The sequence below is a fragment of the Hirsutella rhossiliensis genome (assembly GCF_020360975.1).
Source record: "Hirsutella rhossiliensis strain HR02 chromosome Unknown scaffold00003, whole genome shotgun sequence".
Taxonomy (NCBI): Eukaryota; Fungi; Ascomycota; class Sordariomycetes; order Hypocreales; family Ophiocordycipitaceae; genus Hirsutella; species Hirsutella rhossiliensis.
Window position 1 is genome coordinate 2778322 of NW_025408669.1, and position 19773 is coordinate 2798094.

The window sequence follows — 19773 nt, forward strand, 5'->3', positions numbered from 1 at the left end:
AAGGTTGTTTCACTCGGCAGCGCCGCGCATCCTCTTCCATCCTGCGCTGGCTCCTTTAACTCCGGGCACGTCACTGATTTCAGCCCCAAGGCAGAGCACCTTATCTGGCGTCACTTAATCATCGAGCCTGTTTTCTTGCCTCTAAACCATGGCCAACGGGCCGCCCAGCGCGTCATGGCACCCAGCTCTGATGCCCGATTCTTATCCCCTTCCTCCGGCGGCCGCCGGAGCCGATCCCTCGAATCCGGAGAGTCCAACCGAGCCGGCCCAGCAAGCGGCGCCTGAGAAAATCGAGTCGCCCGATCATGCCGAAGCCGATGAGAAACCACAGGCCTCGGTCGATCCCTGGCTATCCGGAGAGGGTGATGCCGACGACATGAATGCCTGGCTCGTCTCGGACGATCCAGATCCCCCCGCGAGCATCGCACCGCAAGAGATCCAGGCGCCTACCCAACGGGCTGACGTCGAGCCGGAGGAAGCGAAAAATGAGGATCCTCTGCCAGACCTAGAAGATACTGCGCGCGAGAATGGCACCGCCGTGCAGGAGACTGAGCTGCCCGCTCTGGCAAGCGAACAGTCTTTTCAGACCATGGTGTCCAAGGAAGGCAGACGACAGCCAACACATGCGCAGCATTCTAGCTCCATGTCTTTTGCTCGCACGGTATCGCACGAGGTCAGCTTCGTTGACGACGACGACGCCGAGTGGAACTTGACGCGATCAGATCCCGACGTCTCCGATCCTCCGGCCCAACCCAACAGATCAAACTCGTTCCCAGATGTCCCCCCCACGCTCGGAAGTCACCAGGAGCACAGTGACCAGCCTCTTCCTCCAACTCAAGCTCTGTACGTCATGCAAGAGACCGAAAGGGAGGCCGAACTTGGCGAGCGACAGTATTTGACTGGGACCATTCACGCGGCGCCCGAGGCTTCACCTGCGCAGTCCGAGGATGAGCTTGAGCCGCAAGGAGCATCACAAGCGATAGGCGGCGAGACGCAAGGATCTGAGGCACAAGATTTTGAGGCCCGTTACGAGGAAGGCGTTCCTTTGGTGTCGCTCTCTGACGCTACGGCTAGTGTAGCCAAAGACAAGGACGCGGGTGCTTTTGCCGATTCCTTCGCCGACGACGGCAATGATGACGACTTCTTCGCCCAGTCAAAAGAGCCAGACTTGCAGGCAGGGGATGCGGGCCCTGGTATACTACCCATTGAGCGCAAATCTACCGCTCAGGCCATGGATGGCCTCAACCCCGAACCGGCGTTGCATCACAGCGCCCCCGGGGAGACGGCGAGCGAGCACGCAGCCACGCAAGCTTCAGGAAGCTTGAATCAATCCGACTCGTGGGATATTCCGAGCTCGTCTGACCTGAGGGACGAGCCCGACAAAGAGCAACCTGCCGCCGAGGACGTGACAGCTAAATGGCAAGACATCTTTGCTGGAGATGAAGACGGCTTCCTCTCCGACGATTCGGCCGCGGGCGACAAAGCGATTGACGCTGCTGCCTTTCTCGGAAGCGACGACGAAGGTCTCCTGGACGATGACGGTTTTCTAGACGACGATGACGGGGCCGTTTCCGTGCCTCAGTCGGCGCCCGCTGTCTCTGATAGTCGGCAACACTCTGTATCGAGCCCGTATATCCCTTCCGCCGTCACGTCGCCGCCGCCGCCATCTGTGCCGCACTTCCCTTTGGCCAACGCTCCTCTATCCAACTATCCACACCAACAACCACCCCTCGCGCCCTCGAACTCGGGCCAGCTACAAGGCCACGCAGCTCAGACGCGTCCGCAGCAATCTAGGGTTTCAAGCTTTGCGGACAAGTCAAAAGGCGGCTATTCCTCTCCGTACGACTTGCCCACAGACCTGTTGAGCAATACGCTCAAGCCACGCAAACGAGCGAGCTTGCAACAGCTTCCTCGCGAACAACCGCCTCCAAGGAGCACGAGCATGTTCGCACCGGGCCATCCACCGGCGCCTGGCTCGCTGCCACCTCCTACGCATCCATCCCAGGGACCCAGCCCAAACCAAAAAGCCCCTGCTTCTGTTTCCCGGAACCCGAGCGGCTTTTTTGAAGATTTACCCATCACGGCAAAGCCCAGGCCACGCTCGGGGCAAGGGAGCACACCGCAGCAGCAAAGCCTATACGCCCCGGCCGGGCATCACTCGCAGTCGGCTCCTCCCCCGGCAGGTCCCCTGTCTCCGCCCGCCAACAGAGCTCCACAACCGCCACCGGGGGTTGGAGACCTGGTGACACCCGAGAGAGTCAACCCATACGCCGCAATGTCTCCCCCGGCCGCCTCTGCACCACCCCAAACAGGCACCACGTCGAGGTACTCGCCAGCTTCGTCACAGCAGCCGGTTGGTCACGGGTCAGCGCCGCCTGCCGCGTCAAGTCGATATTCACCGGCTCCCCAGGGACCACGGCCCAGCAGCTCGCACAACCATGGCGCTCCGGCGACTTCTTCGCAAGCTGTGCTGCCCCATCTGCCTAGGACGTCGAGCCCGCTCGCCCATTTCGAAGCCAGCAGCGACAAAATCCACCGGGGGGTGAATGCACCCAACGGCGATGCGCACCACTCTGACCGTCGATCCAACTCCTTTGAGCACAGGCTTAACAGGGTCTCCTCACTCCCTCCTACTCGTGAGGTGGACGAGGAGGAGGACGACCAAATGTCGCCCACTTATAGATCCTTTAGCACGACCCAGGCGAGCCGCCCTGCAAACATGGAGTCCAGGTTCGCCCCTGTGCCCCATCCTGCCGCAGCTCGCCAAACGCCGCCTCCCCCGCCTCCCCCGTCTCGTTCCTATGGTCCACCGGCCTCGTCGTCTCCGCAGAGAGTCAGCTCCAACTGCATGCCTCAGGCGACACCCGCAGTCCATCCTGAATTCGCACCGCCGCCTCGTCCGTCAACTCAATCCCCTGTCGCCGCGCAAGGCGGTCGACCGGCAAACCCCACCGACTACAATGCCCGGCCGTCGTCTGCTCACGCGTCAGCTGCCCCAGCCATGCCGAAGCCGTTTCAGCCACTTCATCCACTTCATCCCCCGACTTCCAGGAGGCGCGGCCAGTCGCTCTCGATGAACATGGTCCCCCCCACGGATGGAAGGGAACACGATCCCTTGCAACGATGGAAAGGGGCGCCTCTCCTGGCCTGGGGGGTCGGGGGAACCATTGTCACATCGTTCCCAAAGAGCGTGCCTCGATACACCATGAATCAAACGGCTCCGACAATACTGCGAACGGCCGGCGAAATGAAGGTGCAGAACATTAAGGATGTTGACCCTCTTGCAGATCAGCTGGCCAGATTCCCGGGACCGCTGAAGGGCAAGTCTAAGAAAAAGGAGGCCCTGGCTTGGCTGGCGGCAGGCATCGACGCACAGGAGAAAGACCTCCCTGACATCTCGCTTCACTCTCAGCTCTCGCTTGAGGCGAAACGAGGCCTCGAGCGCCTTCTGCTGTGGAAGCTACTCCGCATCTTCGTCGAGTTTGACGGGACTTTGGAGGGCAACTCTGAGGTTGAGAAAGCCGTCAGAGATGTTCTCTCTCCAGAGACAGCAAGCTCGACCGCCGGCAACGCCGCGTTAACTCCTGCTGCTCCCGCCGGAGCTGGCCAGGCCGGCCCGGTCACTTCTATGATGGCAGACAGTGCTGATCCTGCAGCTGTGGAGCAGATTCGGCTTGATCTGCTCAGAGGCAATCGTGAGACTGCTGTGTGGTCTGCGGTGGACAAGCGTCTCTGGGGCCACGCCATGCTCATATCCCATACCATCTCACCCGACCTCTACAAACAAGTAGCGCAAGAGTTTGTGCGCAAGGAAGTCAACTACCCCGGCCACAATAACGAGTCGATTGCCGCTCTGTACGAGGTGCTGTCGGGCAACTTTGACGATTGTGTCGACGAGCTCGTGCCGATTCACGCTCGGGTCGGTCTGCAGCTAGTTTCCAAGCAATCCACCCAGGAGCCGGCAAGAGACGCGGCCGATGGCTTGGATAAGTGGCGGGAGACACTGACGCTCATTCTCAACAACCGCAGCTCCGATGATGTCCGAGGCCTAAACGCCCTTGGCAAGCTGCTCTCGAGCTACGGAAGAGCCGAAGCCGCGCAAGTCTGCTTCATCTTCAGCAGGGGCCTCTCGGTGTTTGGTGGCTTGGATGAACAGAAGGCCGACTTTGTGCTGCTTGGATCTGATCACCGCCAGCAGTCGGAACAGTTCGCCAAAGAAACGGAAGCGCTGCAGCTGAGCGAGATTTACGAGTACGGGTTGTCTCTGGCGGGTGGCGCGGCTGCGGCCGCGGGAGCTCCTCACCTCGCGGCATACAAATTCCAGCATGCCGTTACCCTTGCCGAGTACGGCTATCGGGACAAAGCTTTGCAGTACTGCGACGCCATCGCCTCGGCCATGGTTTCGCAGACACGGCGGTCTCCCTACCACCATGCTATCCTGGAGGCAGCGGTCGACGACTTCATGACAAGACTGAAGCAGGCTCCCAAGGACGCATCATCCTCGTGGATATCTAAGCCGAGTATGAATAAGGTTTCCGATAGCATGTGGAATCGATTCAACAAGTTTGTAGCGGGCGACGAGGGCGATAATGGTGGCAACGGGGCCGCTGGTGAGGCAGACCATGGCCCATTTGCCCGAGTTGCCACCACGCCCAACTTGAGCCGCTCGCCGTCCGTCTCCAACTTTGAGGCGTACGGCGGAGGATCGCCTGGGTACACAGTCAACTCAGCTCCTCCCCTTGCTCCTGGAACATCGTCCAGATATGCACCGACGCCCATGCAACCTGCCGCCCTGGAAAAGCCTTTTACACCCATGTCTCAATATGCCCCGGCATCGGCGTCCTCTGGTCGAAACTCGAACGAGTACTCCCGCAACGCTTACGAACCTGTTCACCGAGGAATCAGCCACTCACCGGTCCTTAACAGCGGTGACTACGCTCCTGCGGGATATCCTGCGGCCGGGCCTGGGTATCAGCCTAGCCAATTAGATTCCCCTCTGGTGGCCTCAAACGGCTATGCGCACTCATCAGCGCCACAGCTGTCGACCCCAAGAGGCTACCAGCCACTCAAACATCAGGAGTCTCCCAGCATTGCCACACAAAGTGGAGGTAACGAAGCAAATATGTATTCGCCTGACCAAGGTTACCAGCCTCCCACTTATGGCTACGAGCCTCCGCAGATGACGGCGGCGGTCCACGATGACCAAGAAAGAAAAGATGAGGGCGCCACCGGAGGCTACGAGCCCCCTTCATATCAGCCTTACGGCTATGAGCCACCATCATACCAGCCTGATCCGGAGCCGTCTGCTGAGGGTGGTGATGACGCTCCGAAACCCAAGAAAGGCTTCATGCACGATGACGACGATGACATACCAGCTCTGAAGCATGGGACAAAGACGAAGACCGACAAGGATCGCGAAAACGAGGAAATGTTCCGCAAGGCAGCGGAAGAGGACGGTGAGATATGGCCTCGTCCGTTGAAATCAAGGCAACTGTTCGCTGACAGACTACCCGACAGCCAAGCGAGCCGCTGCCCAGCAGTCGACCAAGAAGGGCTGGGGCTTCTCCGGCTGGTTCGGCGGCAGCAAAAAGGCAGAGGCCAACATGGGCGAGTCTTCTTCTCCTGGCAAGCCGGTCCGTGCCAAGCTCGGCGAGGCGAGCAGTTTCGTCTACGACCCTGAGCTCAAGCGCTGGATCAACAAGAAGGTCGGCGCGGAGAATACAGAGGTCAAGAAGGCGACGCCCCCGCCTCCGAGAGCTGCTCCTCGCTCCGTCAGCGGCACACCGCCCCCATTGTCTTCCACCTCGCCGCCGGCCTTGGATCGCTCTAGCGCGCCTCCTTTGGCGGGACCGCTACGGTCGATGCCGAGCCTCGCGCCAAAGGCGTCCCAGGAGAACATGGGCCTCGCGGCGGCCCCGCCTATGAGCCGCTCGGCTTCCAACTCGGCGCTAGCGACCGGACCGCCCAGCGGGCCGCCCAGCAGACCGGCCACCAGCATGAGCAACGCCAGCAGCATCGACGACCTGCTTGGCGCTGCTGCGCCGCGCAAGGCAGGGCAGAAGAAGGCGCGCAAAAGTGGCCGGTACGTTGACGTCATGGCCAAGTGATGCGGAGCAAGGTCCCTTGGACTGCGGCAAGGGGCAAGCTGGTCACGAGCAGGAATGGAAGAAGTCGGAAAAATCAACGGCACACCGAGTTGCAGTTGGTGCTGTATATACATTACCTAGGTATGATAGAAGTTGCCCAAGACGAGGCTTTTGGCCAACAGCACGTGCATTGCCCGGCTTCCAACTACCTACCCGCCTGGCTGCCTGCTTCTGCCTACCTACCCAAGTAGTACCAAGCTAAAGGGGAATCACGAGGCGAGGCGTTGGGCCGCCGGGGAAGGGAGAGCGGCTGGCCAACTACCTTAGAGATTTGGGCTTGGGCGAATGATACCTCAACGACGAACTCGGTCGCGGCGTAACGGGGGGGAATGACGGCGAGACAGAAGCCGGCTTCCGTTGGTGCATAAACGCCTTTTGTACAGGCACGACTCTTGCAAGATATATGTGGTGCTTTTGACGGACAAATTCTTCATTCCGTGTAAAATCGGGCCATGACATAAACCCAAAAGATGACAGCCCGAAATACATCTTTCGTAGGCTTGCCCGACGCTCAAAACCAAATTGACAGAGAGATCATACGCTGTAGGACTGAACATAGTACTAATAAATGTCAGTCAAGCCGGAGAGCATGGGTGGCTCGAGACAGGTCTTACCGTGACGACCGAGTCTTCGGCCGATGCATCGTCGTAATGGGGGACGTAAACGTAGAGGATGAGGGCGTGGCCATCTGCAAAGCAAGCAATGACCCTGCCCTCGAGGCGGCCGACGCTCAGCACTCGGCTCCAGTCCTTACCGTCGACGTGGACCGTGGCCCAGCGCTCAGGCCCGCCGTCGCGAAACTTGGTGCTGGGGTGCTGCTCGACGGGCCTGTCGAGCTGGGCGGGGTCGAGTTCCGGGTTCTCGAGGTCTGACCAGACGCTGCAGATGTCGGTGGTGTCGGTTGCGATGCGCAGGCGCAGGCTGCCGTGCATGTTGGCGCTGAGCTCGAGTTTTGGCGACTTGTTGGCGTTGGAGGAGGCGAGGGCCAGCTTGGTGAAGCGGTCCGAGATGGCCTTGAGCTGAAGCAACGGAGGAAGCTGAATATGGACATCCGGCTCGCGAACCTTGGGCTGCATGATGGTCTCGACGGTTTCCGGATGGAGGACGCGGACGGGAATATCCTGGGTGATGATCTTTTCGTGCTCTCTTCTCAACGACGTCTCAAGGTGCTCTGGCTGGAAAAAGTCGTCGTCGCCAAATGGGTCGTCGGCAGAGGGCTTGGCGGCGGCAGCGGAGCCGCTCGAAGTGGTGGTGGTGATGGTCATGGAAAGGATGGGCAGGCCGTCTTTTTTGGTGAGGCGGAGCGAGGCGGAGATGCTATTGAGGGCGGACTTGAGGGCGCGCTGGAGCGGCTGAAGAGGCAACTCGAGGTTGATTGTGTTGGAAGCCTCGGCCGACTGAATGTGGTAGTTGTCGAAGATGAAGTCCATGGCGAGCGACCTGCAGGCAGAAGGCGGCGGTTACGACTCATGATGCAAGCGCCGAGTGACGAGGAGAGACGTACGCCCAGACTTGAGATCCCATGTCGGGGATGACGGTGAAGCGCGCCGTGTCATCGCTGAGGCGCACCCACGCAATCTTCTCGAGCGAGGAGAGCGCCGCGGTGAGCTCTGGCCACAAATGTGAGCTTCAGGGCAAGCCCAAGAGTAAAGAAAGGCTCACTGGCAAAGGTGCGGATGTTCTTGAGCTCTGTTCGGAATCGCATCTTGGAAGGCGCCTCGAACGGGCGATTCGTCGTCGGCGTTGACGTGTGAGCAGGTACAGATATGTTAGTGTGAGTGAGCGTTGGTGTGGGGGGTAACTGGTACTTTGCGCCTCGACATTTTAGGAAAGGGAAACGCCTAGGAGCCGACTGCCTATCCGAGAAAAGATGTAGGCCAGTTGACCTTGCCTAATCAGGTAACCGCCTACCAGCAACAGCCACAGTACTTGCTGCCTGGGCGAACAACCCGCAGCTGTTTTCAAGCAAGGAATACAGAGAGCAACCGCCGGAGGGGGTGTTGGGGGGACCACTGGGCTCCTGCTGAGCCCGTCCGCCCACATGAGGTAGGCTCGAGGTGCGAGAAGCAAGCACACGTCAAGACTCCTCCCGCCTCTGGTCCAACCCTGGCTCTTCCACTCCCACCATCGCCGACCAACTTCGCGGCCTTTGCGATCAGCATCGCTCTCTCGGCTCACCACGCTCTTTGCTCCCAAGACCTTGGAACGCATCTTTCGCTCAGGTATTCATCTTACACTCGTAACTCTCCACGCAAAGCCCTCCGCTATGAACGAAGACAGTGGCCTCGGTCAGCCTCCATCATGCGGTCTGTTCCGAACATCGATCTTTCTCGAGTGCCTCCTCCTCGGCATCTTTTGAAGCGCTTCAGCGCCGAGCTTCGCCGGCAACGCATCGAGCGCAAGGCCCGCAAGCTTCAAAAGAAGACACAGGCGCAGCCGGCCGAGCCTCTGGTCAACCCTCTGGGGCAACATCCCGACCCTCTGGCGCAACATCCTATTGTATGGGCCAGCAGAGGCACCGCTCGCATCGAGTCTGACTCTTCACAAGAGAGAGTTTCCGTCCCCGCCCGCCGGGATTCTGCCCATTCTGCCCATTCTGCCCATACTCCCCCTTCTTCCCGCTCGCAGCCATCCCCAACACCCTTGCTTGAGAGAGGCTCGGAAGATTGTCATGCGTCTTCATCGCAGGTCGCCCGGAGCCCACCGACATTACCGGAACTCACCGGTTTGCTGACCTCGACTGCGCCTCAGGATACAAAACAGGACAGCGCAGTGAAATCTGCCAACTCCGAGGTTGGAGACCCAGTTGCCACCACGCCCGCACCACCGGAGCCTCCCACTTCGCCGAGCCAGACTGCGCCCGGGGATAGAAGACGGAGCAGCGCAGCGAAATCTGCTGACACCCAGGTTGGAGGTCCAGTTGCCTCCACGCCCGCAAGATCGGGCCCTTCTTCTCTGCTGGGCCAGACTACTCCCGGGTATAGACGACGGAGCAGCGCATGGAGATCGGCCGACACCCAGGTTGGAGATCCAGACGCCATTACGCCAGCACCCCCTGTCGGTAAGCGCAAGTTCAACTCGTCCTTCTCAGCCGGCTCGACTTTGCTGGGAAGCGACAGGAAGCCGGACAAGTACCCTTGCCACATATGCGGCTACGTCCTTGGGAAGCCCAGGGGTCACGGGAACAAGATCGAGAGGCTGGCGTTTTTGCCATGTGGTCAGGCCTTTGGCCACGAGTGCCTTTTCCACTGGCTCACGGACACGGGCGTCCCCAAGTACTGCCCCGACTGTTGCGTCCCCATGCGCCATGCATGTGAGCATCTGACAGCCCCAACCAAGTTTCCTCCGGTCGTAGCCTTCACCGACGTGAAAGCGGCCGTCATGCCCTGGAACTACGAGTTTTGCGAATCGCGAAAGGGCCTGAAGCTCCACGCGACGATTAAGAAGACGGCCGACCGGCTGCGCAAGGCGGAAACGAGGAAGATGCATCGCGAAAAGTCGGCCATGGACTTTGCCCACGAGGCTATCCGCAGGTTTCACGGGCACACGGTTGTCCGAGCTGAGAAGAAGCTGGACGAGCAGCACAAGACCTGGTGGGCTGTCAAATGGGCGAACTTTGGACTGCCCGAGTAACGGGATATGGCGTTGCTGACAGAATCGTTCGCCTGCCACGTTTTGAGGATCTGAAGGGTTCCAATGGGTGGCACGAGGCGAGACTGAGTTTATATGTCGGATCCAACAGCGAATTCAAGTCAGCGCAATAGGCAGCATACGTAGACCAGAGATTGGCCGGGTAACACGTACGCACTTGAATAAAGGGTAAAGTTATGGTACATAAAAAGTAGCTGTGAGATGCAGTGCCACTGACTCGTAGCAGAGGGGGCGGCCTCGTCGATCAATCTCACCCTAGACGCAGCGAGACAAAGGCTCGACGACATATGGGCGCGACCCACGGAAACATTGACCGCTTCTTGCGAAAAGAGGGCATCAAAAGCCATGGACGCGGAGAAATAAATCGGCGCCGGTCAGTATGCTCGCGCCTACCCAGTGCCTGTGACGCGACGAGGATTGTCCGGGATGGAGAGGACACTTTTTAGAGGGCGGAAATGTAAGAGATGACGGATTATGGAAACTTGGTTTTCGTTTTTTTTCTTTTGTTCACACCAGCAAAGTCGGGATCAGGGCCGGCCTGGAACCGGCTCGTCGTCGCTGTCGTCCATGAACCCTTCTTCTAAACTACTGCAGCGTCAGCCACCAGCACATGACATCGATACACCGACAAGGCATACTCGCGACTCAGCCGCCGCGTGTTGTCGGGCTGGACCGCCGGGACGTGCCTCTCGATGGCGCGCCATATCTCCTCGTCCACGTCGTCGAGCTCCTCGCCGTCGGCCTCGTCGTCGAGGACCGAGTTGGGGGCAAAGGCGACATTCCTGCCGCCGATGAAGGTGGCCAAGGGGCCGAAGGTGGCGAAGCGGCCCATGATGCGATGGCGCAGCGACGAGGTGCGCTCCGAGATGGAGTCAAGGGGCAGGTACTGGGCATAGCGGTTGCGGTAGCGGCGCCAGATGGGCACGAGGGCAAAGGTGAGGAGGAGGAAGATGACGAGGGAGACGACGGCGGGGACGAAGAGGGTCTAGGACACACACGTCAGCCAGCTGTGCGAGCGATGGCTCCCTCGTGAGGGGATGGGGGGAAAGCACCTTGGCGAGAGACAGTGTGGACGCCATGGTTTATAAGACACAGCGACGTGAGCGGACAGCAGAGGAACAGAGCGCTCTTCCCAGCGACGGGGCGGATGCGAGGGAGGACGAGCAACGCCGCCCTTTGTCCTCGAAACTGCGAAAGGCTCCGGATGCCTTGGGGGCGGGCGGACGCTGCTGGGTGGTGGGTGTGCGCGACTCGGCAGAAAGTGCGGGTATTTTATTTGTCAGCTGGCGACGGCGGCGACAAGGAAGCCACTCATCCTCGGTCGACTCAGTCGAGGAAGCCTGAGCCGGGAACTGAGTGACGGCGGCCGGCTGCTACTTGATTGATCACAGCTGGGCGCTGATGAGAGAAAGGGAGACGAGACGGATGGGTTTAGTACGGTACGGAGGGAGCCTACAGCGGGTGTACTGCTCTCGGCGTGTAAGTCGGAGACTGCTTGCGGTAAGGCGCAGTAGTTGCAAGGTTCCGGGACGGTTCAAGCTGCTGATTCCATTGATGCAAAGGACCCAGGCACACGGCACGGGCGAAGCAGCACCGCCTCGCATCGAGCTTGGCAGATGGGGCTGCTCCTGCAAGGCAGAGCGAGATGCCTTGATGCGAGGCACGAGACGACCGGGCATTTCCAGCTTCATCTCGGTAAGTACTGGCCCTGGTATTTTAACCAAGTGCGGAGTCCGAGGACCTGGGTAGTAGGTAATTATTCTGGATGTTTACCAAGTGCTGTCGTGCTGTTAACTTCCGGACCAACTCTGAGAATCAAGTTGCCCAGCGATTTCCAGGTAGCAGCAGCATCAAGTCGGCCCTCGGAACAAAATGGCTCGTGTCATGTGCGCTCTTTCAGGCATCTGCATCTCATCGCGATCCACGCCTTGCCGTGTGACGCAGCAGCGTCATCTGCGACAAGTCCCCCCTGGGCCCCTTGGCCACGAGGGTCCAGCGACGTTTGATCGCCGGCTGCTGTTGGTCCCAGGGCTTCGGATCCGGACGGAACCGCCTGTCGCTTAATTACATGCCGTATCGCACATGCGTACCTAGGCGTCAAAGGCGGTTTGTCGCCGACGGACGAGTCGGCTGGCGCAGAAATGATGCTTCGTGCTTTCGGTTCTTTATGAGCGCAGGGCACTGTTCAGTGCGGATAGCAGCCTTCTCGCGCCCGCCATCCATAACCCCATCCCAGTCCCCTTGCGAGCGATATTTAATTATAAGTTAATCATAAGCACTCGTCTTATCGTACCAACCAAAGACCGGGTGCAAAGGGAGAAGCAGCCTTGGGCCAGGGGCCAATGAGGCCCCCTCCCCATTCCCCCCTGTAGCCAGTAGGCGCCGAACTGGTGTGCCATTCTACGCAGATATCCCGTTATCAAATCGTAAGTGCTGCTGAAAGCCAGGCCCACTGCTGTTGCCGGTGCCAAAGTTTAACAAATACCTGGCTACGCCTAGGTGGATACCTTGCCCAATCAGTCGCCAGCCACCTCGGCCGTTTCCCACTGGCCCGTCTCGCTCAATGTGCGATCTGCCGAACCTCCATACTGTACAGAAACTCCCCATCCTCCTACACCAGCCAAGAGAGCAACCCCCTTGTCGAGCCACCCCGGTCGTCTCGTCAGGGGCCTCATGCGCAGGCGCTCCGCATCTTTTGCTCCTTCTCTCGAAAGCCAGGCGGGCCTCGCCGTCGTCATTGTGGCCACCCAACACATCAATCGCCCCTCCCTGCATCGCATCCTCCGAAGCCTCGGTCGCCCGTCAATTTCGTCCAACCCGTCTCCATCCAGCCAGCCTCTCCCCGCGCCGCCCCGTCGGCAGCTGTCTTCGGCGCGTCAGCGGGTGGCCTCGGTTCCCCGGCCACTTCCTGCGAGCCCCATCGTCGTCAACCTGCCACGCCCAGCCCCATTTCCCACACCGTTGAGCACCTCGCCCACGGCCCTTGGCGCGTGGCCACGGCTACATCTGGCCACATCCTCCAGCTTCGACTCGGCACCTCGACCCGAGCAGATCTTCCCCGGCTGTCCATAATCCGGCCTCGACTGGCACGCCCTTTGTCCAATATGCCAGCGGCCTCGAGCCAGCCCTTTGTCGCCTTCTCCTCTTTGATATAGCCATCCCCTGTTGGCCCCCGCTCACAATGTCGGCCGCCGACAAGTCGAGGCAGTCCTCGGGCGGCCGCTCCATCTTTTCCCGAAACAAGAACAAAGACCGGCGGACGGCGGACACCGACAACCTCGATGCCATCAGCACCGTGAGCTCACGCTCTTCGCGCCACAAGCGAGACTCGTCCAACGTGTCCATGGACGCGCCCGCCTCGCCTGACGCCGGAATCAACACCATGGCGGGAGTGATAACGTCAATCCCCTATGACAGCGTTCCGGCCGGCTCTCGATCTCCGATCCCCGTCGAGTACTTGCCAAAGCCCGACCAGATGCCCGTGCGCCGAGAACCCCTGCCGCATCATCTTAACAAGGGCGGCGGCGATTTTCACCAGTATCCTTCCTTTGACAACTCGCCTTCCCCCGCAGGCTCTCACGCCTCGGCAACACGGTCCATGCTGGGCCCCTCCAACGTCACCATGGCTTCGACGGGGCGGCAGGCCCAGATTCAGCACTGGGGCGCCTCACGCGGCAGCATGGCCAGCACCTCCAACGGCTCGCGCTACGACTCGTACATGGCCCCCAACGGCCGAGCTTCCGCCGATGGTCAAAGCATCTACTCCCTCTCAGGTAATCAAAGCCATGACCAGGCGAGAATGTCACGCTCATCACAAGCAGCCATGCCTACTGCATCGTCGCAGAGCTCTTATGGTTCCCACTTGTCGCCTCGAGAGTCGAGTCGAATGACCAGGTTCCCCGGGCCCGCGCCCAATGCCCACGATGGCTTCTACTTCCCCAAGCCAGACGACGACCACGTGGTCGAGCAAATGTTTTTGCAGCTCATGCAGAAACGAGGCTGGCACAACCTCCCCGAACAAGCGAGACGGCAGATGATGGCCTACCCGCCCCAGAAGAAGTGGACTCTGCTACACCAGGACCGCCTCACCGAATGGCAAGGGGAGCAGAAGCGCCGGCAGACAGCCCGCTCGAACCAATACGCAGCGCCCGACGTCACCACGTACTCGGACGAGGAGGGCACGCCGGAATGGTATGTCCGGAGGGTCATGGAAGACAAGCTCGACTCCAAGGGCATGGGCAGCCTAGAGGTCAATCTCCGGACGCAGCAGATAGGCTGGGTCAAGCGCTTCGTCGAGTGCCAGGGCCAGGTCGCCCTCGTGACTCTGCTGCTCAAGCTCAACCGCAAGACGGCCCTGGGCCCGCCCCAGGACAATCTCAAGGCGGAGAAGAAGCTGGACCGCGAGTACGACATTGTCAAGTGCCTCAAGGCGCTCATGAACAACAAGTTTGGCGCCGACGATGCCCTGATGCAGCAAAAGGTTCTTTTGGCGCTGGCGACCTGCCTCATCTCGTCGCGGCTCACCACGCGGAAGCTCGTCAGCGAGATTCTGACCTTTTTGTGCACGTGGGGCGAGAACGGCGAGGGTCATCTCAAGGTGATACAGGCTCTGGACGAGGTCAAAGCCCAGTCTGGAGAGAACGGCAGATTCGACGCTTGGATGCGCCTGGTGGAAGTCACCGTCGACGGCCGCGGCAAGATGGGCAGCCTGGTTGGCGCCAGCGAGGAGCTCCGAACCGGCGGCATTGGCATGGAGAACCTGCTCATGGAATACGCCGTCACAACCCTCATGCTCATCAACATGATCATCGACTCGCCTGAGCGGGACGTCCAGCTGAGGGTCCATATTCGGGCCCAGTTCACAGCATGCGGCATCAAGCGCATCCTAACCAAGATGGAGGGGTTCCAGTACGAGCTCCTCGACAAGCAGATTGAGCGCTATCGCACCAACGAAGTCATCGACTATGAGGACATGCTGGAGAGGGAAAACAGCAGCATCAAGGATAGCATCGAGGGTGAAATGAAGGACCTGAATGACCCCGTGCAGATTGCCGACGCCATTCAACAGCGCATCCAGGGCAGCAAGGCTCAGGACTACTTCATTTCCGCACTCCAGCATCTCATGCTCATCCGCGCCGGCGACGGCGAAGAGCGCCTGCGAATGTTCCAGCTCGTCGACTCCATGCTCAGCTACGTGGCCATGGATCGGCGCCTGCCCAACATGGACCTCAAGCAAAGCCTCAACTTCACCGTCCAGAGTCTGTTGGACAAGCTGCACACCGACTCGGAAGCCCGACAGGCGCAGGATGAGGCTCTCGAGTCGCGGCAAATCGCAGAGGCCGCCATGGCCGAGCGCGACGAGATGCGGGCCCGGCTGGAGCTCGGGGCGGATGGGCTCGTGGCCAAGATGCAACGGCAAATCGATGAGCAGGCGCGCTTCATCGAGGCGCAGAAACGGCAAGCCGACGGGCTCAAGGCGGAGCTGGACAGCCTTCAGGCCCTCAGGGCTAAAGAGGCGCAGAGGAACGAGCTCGAGACGAGAGAGCTGTATCTCATGCTCCGGGATGCCCAGGATATCGCCGCGTCCAACGCCGTCAAGGGCAGCGTCAAGGCGGGGGTTGCCAACGAGGTGCAGATGAAGGGCATCCTCGACAGGGAGCACCTCCTGGAGCGTCTCCAGATGCAGCTCGAGCGTCAGAAGACGCAGTACAAGCTCGAGGGCAGGGCCTGGGGGGACAGAAACGGACCTTCCGATCGGTTGCGCGCTCTTCGGGAAGAGATGGACGGCGAGAACGCGGATTCGAGCAGCGGCCCAGGCACCCCTCCTCGGGACTTTACAAACAGTGTACTTGGCAGCATCAGCCGTCAGACGAGGACCTCGCGGAGGCCGCGACTCGAGCAGACGGAAGGCTCGGGTGACGAGACCATCGAAGAGGGCGACGAGACGGAAGGCGACGAAGGCGTCGTGTATGAGCGCCCGCGAATCGTCAAGATGAAACGACCAATCATCGATCCCAAGCAGCAGGCCGGACTGGTCAATGAGATTGGCTCGAAGATCAAGAGGTACGAGGGCAGCGATTCCGAGGAAGGCGATGGCGTCACGACGGGAACGTCCCACCCAAGCATGGAGTCGTCATCGACACCTATTACACCCGCAGAGAATGAGACTCCCAAGATCGAAGTCAGCGAACCGACTGCCAGCGGTCCCCCGCCGCCGCCTCCTCCGCCGCCTCCACCTCCCCTTCCACCTGGCATGGGCGGTGCTCCTCCACCCCCGCCTCCGCCTCCGCCACCCCCACTGCCGGGCAAGGCCTCAGGCGGCCCTCCGCCTCCCCCACCGCCGCCGCCGATGCCCGGCAACTTGTCTGGAAACTTCTTGCCGGAAACGCCCACCTTCAGTGCATCGCCCGGCATCGGCTTGCCCGTTGTGCGGCCCAAGAAGAAGCTCAAGGCGTTGCACTGGGACAAGGTCGATACCCCTGAGACCAGTCACTGGGCCGCACATGCGCCGACGGCGGAAGAAAGAGAGGAGAAGTACAATGAGCTCAACAGAAAAGGCATCTTGGACGAAGTGGAAAAGCTGTTCATGGCCAAGGAGATCAAACGACTCGGGACTGGTGGCTCCAAGAAGGACGACAAGAAGCAAATCATATCTGCTGATCTCCGAAAGGCATACGGTAAGCTCCTCAGCAGCCCCCTCGTGCGGAGCATCGCTCAACTGACTTTGTCTAGAAATTGCGTTGGCCAAGTTCTCTCAGCACTCGGTCGACAAGATTGTCCAGATGGTCATTCACTGCGACAAGGACGTTTTGGACAATGCCGTGGTTATGGATTTCTTGCAAAAGGACGACATGTGCAATATCCCCGATAACACGGCAAAGCAGATGGCGCCGTACAGCAGGGACTTGACTGGGCCAGATGCCAGCCATCAAGCCAGGGAAATGGACCCTGCGGAGCTGACGCGCCAGGATCAGATATACCTTTACACGGCGTTTGAGCTTCACCATTACTGGAAGAGCAGAATGAGGGCCCTGGCGCTAACGAAGAGCTTCGAACCTGAGTACGACGAGCTGAGCGAGAAGATCCGCCAGGTGGTGACGGTGTCGGAGAGTCTTAGGGACTCGGTGTCGCTGATGAACGTCCTCGGGCTTATTCTAGACATTGGTAACTACATGAACGACGCGAACAAGCAGGCCCGAGGCTTCAAGCTCAGCTCTCTGGCCAGGCTGGGCATGGTCAAGGACGACAAGAACGAGTCGACGCTGGCCGACATGGTTGAACGGATTGTGCGAAACCAGTACCCCGAGTGGGAAGGCTTCGGCAACGACATCAACGGGGTTGTGACTGCTCAGAAGATTAACATCGAGCAGCTCCAGGCCGACGCGAAGAAATACGTGGACAACATCAGGAACGTGCAGATGTCCCTGGACTCTGGCAACCTGAGCGACCCCAAAAGATTCCACCCGCAGGATCGCGTGAGCCAGGTGGTGCAAAGGTGCATGAAGGATGCGAGAAGAAAGGCAGAGCAGATGGAGCTCTACCTGGACGAGATGATGAAGAGCTACAAGGACATCATGGTGTTTTACGGCGAGGACCCCGCGGACGAGAACGCCAGGAGGGACTTTTTCGCCAAGCTGGCCACCTTTGTGACGGAATGGAAGAAGTCGCGGGAGAAGAACGTCCAGCTGGAGGAGATGAGGAAACGCAACGAGGCGTCCATGCGACGGAAGCACGCGCAACCCAAGGCCAGCAGCGTCCTGACGGATGGCCCGTCCACTCACACCAACACTGGGGCCATGGACTCGCTGCTTGAGAAGCTGCGAGCGGCCGCGCCACAGGCTCGGGATCAGAGAGACAGGCGGCGGCGCGCGCGTCTCAAGGACCGGCACCAAGTGCGCGTGGCGTCGGGCCAGAAGGCCCCTGACATCGACGAGATTGCCGAAATCGAGGTGGTCTCGCCGAGCAAGGAGACGACGATTGATGAGGAGGGGAGCTCGACTAGCCCCGCGCTCACGTCTCCCCGAGAAGGCGAGGACGACGTGGCAGACAGGGCGGCCGCCCTGTTACAAGGCATGCGGAGAGGAGACGAGGGAGACGGCGACGACCCCGACAAGAGAGAGAGCCTGCGCAAGGCAAGGAGGCAGACTGCCGAGGAAGAGCGACGGCTGCGACGGAGGCGGAGAGAGAAGGCGACGGCCAGCCAGCTGGAGGAGACTGTAGAGAGCGGAGCAGTCGGAGAGGAAGTCCGCACGCCAACCACAGACACAGCTCACTCGGAGGAAGAGAGGAGGGGCGAGGAGGAGGCGGCAGCTGCAGACGAGGACCCGGAGAGTGCAGCAGGCGAGCAGCCCGAGGTCAAGGGTCAAGAGAAATAGGCTTGCTCGTCGCTCGAGCGTTTGGAGCGGCGGGCACGAGCGAGACTTGTGTGCAGTACGTAATGTCTAGCAACTACATAGCACGGGCAGGGCGCGGGAATCTGTTTGGCGGATCTGGATCGAGGAGACGGGCCCTGCGGGGGGCGGTGATTTACTTGCGACCCTGCGCGCGACAGAGACAGAGCTTATACCTTTGTTCATTGCTGAAAACCGTTGGCTTTAGTTCTGTCTAAGTGTATGTGCAGCTCGCGTTCCGCGAGCGATGGGTCACGTTCTGCCTAGCAAATCTTTGACGGCATCAACGAGCTTGATGAAGTGGCTGTGCTTGGATATATGTACACGGTTGTCAAGGGGTGCATGTCTGCGGCTCTGGTTGGCCCCTCAAAAAGCTCCTCTCCCCGACGCCCATTACCTGGACGGACTCAGTGGGCGGTTGAACCCCCCCTGGCGATTCATGTACTGCCGGTATTCCGTCTTCTTCTCCTTGCGGACGGCGCCGACGTCGTTGCCGGCAATCTTCTTGCCCTTTGTGGAGCCGAAGCCACCAATTCCCATCATAGCTTGCATGGCGCCGAGGCCCGGATCGACCTCGATGTCATCATCGTCGTCGTCGTCGTCGTCGTCGTCTTGCTGCTGGGTTAGGGCGCTTTTGCGACCTGGGTCGTGATGCGTGGCTGCGGGGGGGGTTTGACGGTGGCTGGATCGAGGGGACGGGCTGCGGTGTAGGTGGTGGTGGCTGTTGTTTGGGGAGGTGCCGACTCTGGTGTCGTTGGCGTCTTGAGGGCGGGCGCGAGAGGGGAGGGCGGATGGGGGAGGCTGAGGCTGAGGGCTGCTGGCTTTTCGAGGGGATGCGGAGCGGCGGCGGCGGCGAGGGTCGGCGTCCTTGTCTCGGTCGGCGTCGTCCCGTCGCCTGTCACGACGGTCCCTATCGCTATGGCGGTCCCTATCGTCGTGGCGGTCCCGCTGCTGCTCTCTGGCCCGGTACGCGTCTCGCTCCCTCTCCCCCTCGCGGCGGCCCCCGTCACCACGACGATCTCGATGCGGCCGCGTGTCGACGGGGGACCTGGAGCGATTTGCGGGGCCACGGCGCTCGCGCGACCGCGACCGGTAGCCTCTGCGATCTCTGGGGTCGCGGGCCCCTCTTTCGCCGTCTCGGTCTCGTGCTTGTCTGTCGCGACGGGGGTCGGCGTCGTCCCATCGCTGGTAGCTGCCGGGGCGGCGACTGCGACGTGGGTCGCTCATTTAGTCCGCTCGCTGTCTTCTATTGCTTTGGTTCCTCCTTTTCGGGTTGTTTGGGTCGCAGGGGAGGGCGTTGGGGGTGTGTTCGGTGTCTGGTGTTGAGGTTGATCTGGTGGTGGTTGGTGGGAGAAAAAAAAGCCGAACTGCATCGACAGAAGGTAGACGGTGGTTACTTGTGATGATGGCTGCCGCTGCTGCACGCCACAGCAGGGGTGCTGTGGGGGAGAGAGCGTGCTGTGGTGGGGGGAGTCCCCTGTGATTCGCTGTGACCTGTTGCTGCACCACCCCAAGCTCCCTCATCCGGCACCGTCTGGGGGGAGCTCCCCTCGCGTCGTCACTTGGGCTAGTCAAGGAGATAACGT

At 60.4% G+C, this 19773-nt stretch overlaps 6 protein-coding genes across 6 annotated transcripts; 3 read left to right on the plus strand and 3 right to left on the minus strand.

Annotated features, from left to right (window-relative positions):
- Positions 1-148: 148 nt before the first annotated feature.
- Positions 149-6107, plus strand: HRG_03306 (sec23-binding domain of sec16; the record flags this gene model as incomplete). Its single annotated transcript, XM_044861777.1, has 5 exons — positions 149-4692; positions 4762-4968; positions 5053-5456; positions 5518-5705; positions 5883-6107. 5 exons carry the CDS (start codon positions 149-151, stop codon positions 6105-6107), a joined length of 5568 nt encoding a protein of 1855 aa, XP_044722803.1.
- Positions 6108-6680: 573 nt separating this feature from the next.
- On the minus strand, positions 6681-7851 carry HRG_03307 (hus1-like protein; the record flags this gene model as incomplete). The annotated part of the gene is made up of 4 exons (XM_044861778.1): positions 6681-6707; positions 6761-7586; positions 7651-7756; positions 7809-7851. 4 exons carry the CDS (start codon positions 7849-7851, stop codon positions 6681-6683), a joined length of 1002 nt encoding a protein of 333 aa, XP_044722804.1.
- Positions 7852-8447: 596 nt separating this feature from the next.
- Positions 8448-9779, plus strand: HRG_03308 (uncharacterized protein; the record flags this gene model as incomplete). The annotated part of the gene is made up of 2 exons (XM_044861779.1): positions 8448-8645; positions 8898-9779. The coding sequence occupies 2 exons, from the start codon at positions 8448-8450 to the stop codon at positions 9777-9779; spliced, it is 1080 nt and encodes a 359-aa protein (XP_044722805.1).
- Positions 9780-10324: 545 nt separating this feature from the next.
- Positions 10325-10876, minus strand: HRG_03309 (uncharacterized protein; the record flags this gene model as incomplete). The annotated part of the gene is made up of 3 exons (XM_044861780.1): positions 10325-10382; positions 10436-10782; positions 10850-10876. The coding sequence occupies 3 exons, from the start codon at positions 10874-10876 to the stop codon at positions 10325-10327; spliced, it is 432 nt and encodes a 143-aa protein (XP_044722806.1).
- Positions 10877-12978: 2102 nt separating this feature from the next.
- HRG_03310 (formin-like domain-containing protein) lies at positions 12979-18172 on the plus strand (the record flags this gene model as incomplete). The annotated part of the gene is made up of 5 exons (XM_044861781.1): positions 12979-13215; positions 13273-13570; positions 13619-15886; positions 15956-16474; positions 16530-18172. The coding sequence occupies 5 exons, from the start codon at positions 12979-12981 to the stop codon at positions 18170-18172; spliced, it is 4965 nt and encodes a 1654-aa protein (XP_044722807.1).
- Positions 18173-18580: 408 nt separating this feature from the next.
- Positions 18581-19414, minus strand: HRG_03311 (uncharacterized protein; the record flags this gene model as incomplete). Its single annotated transcript, XM_044861782.1, has 1 exon — positions 18581-19414. The coding sequence occupies one exon, from the start codon at positions 19412-19414 to the stop codon at positions 18581-18583; it is 834 nt and encodes a 277-aa protein (XP_044722808.1).
- Positions 19415-19773: the final 359 nt, after the last annotated feature.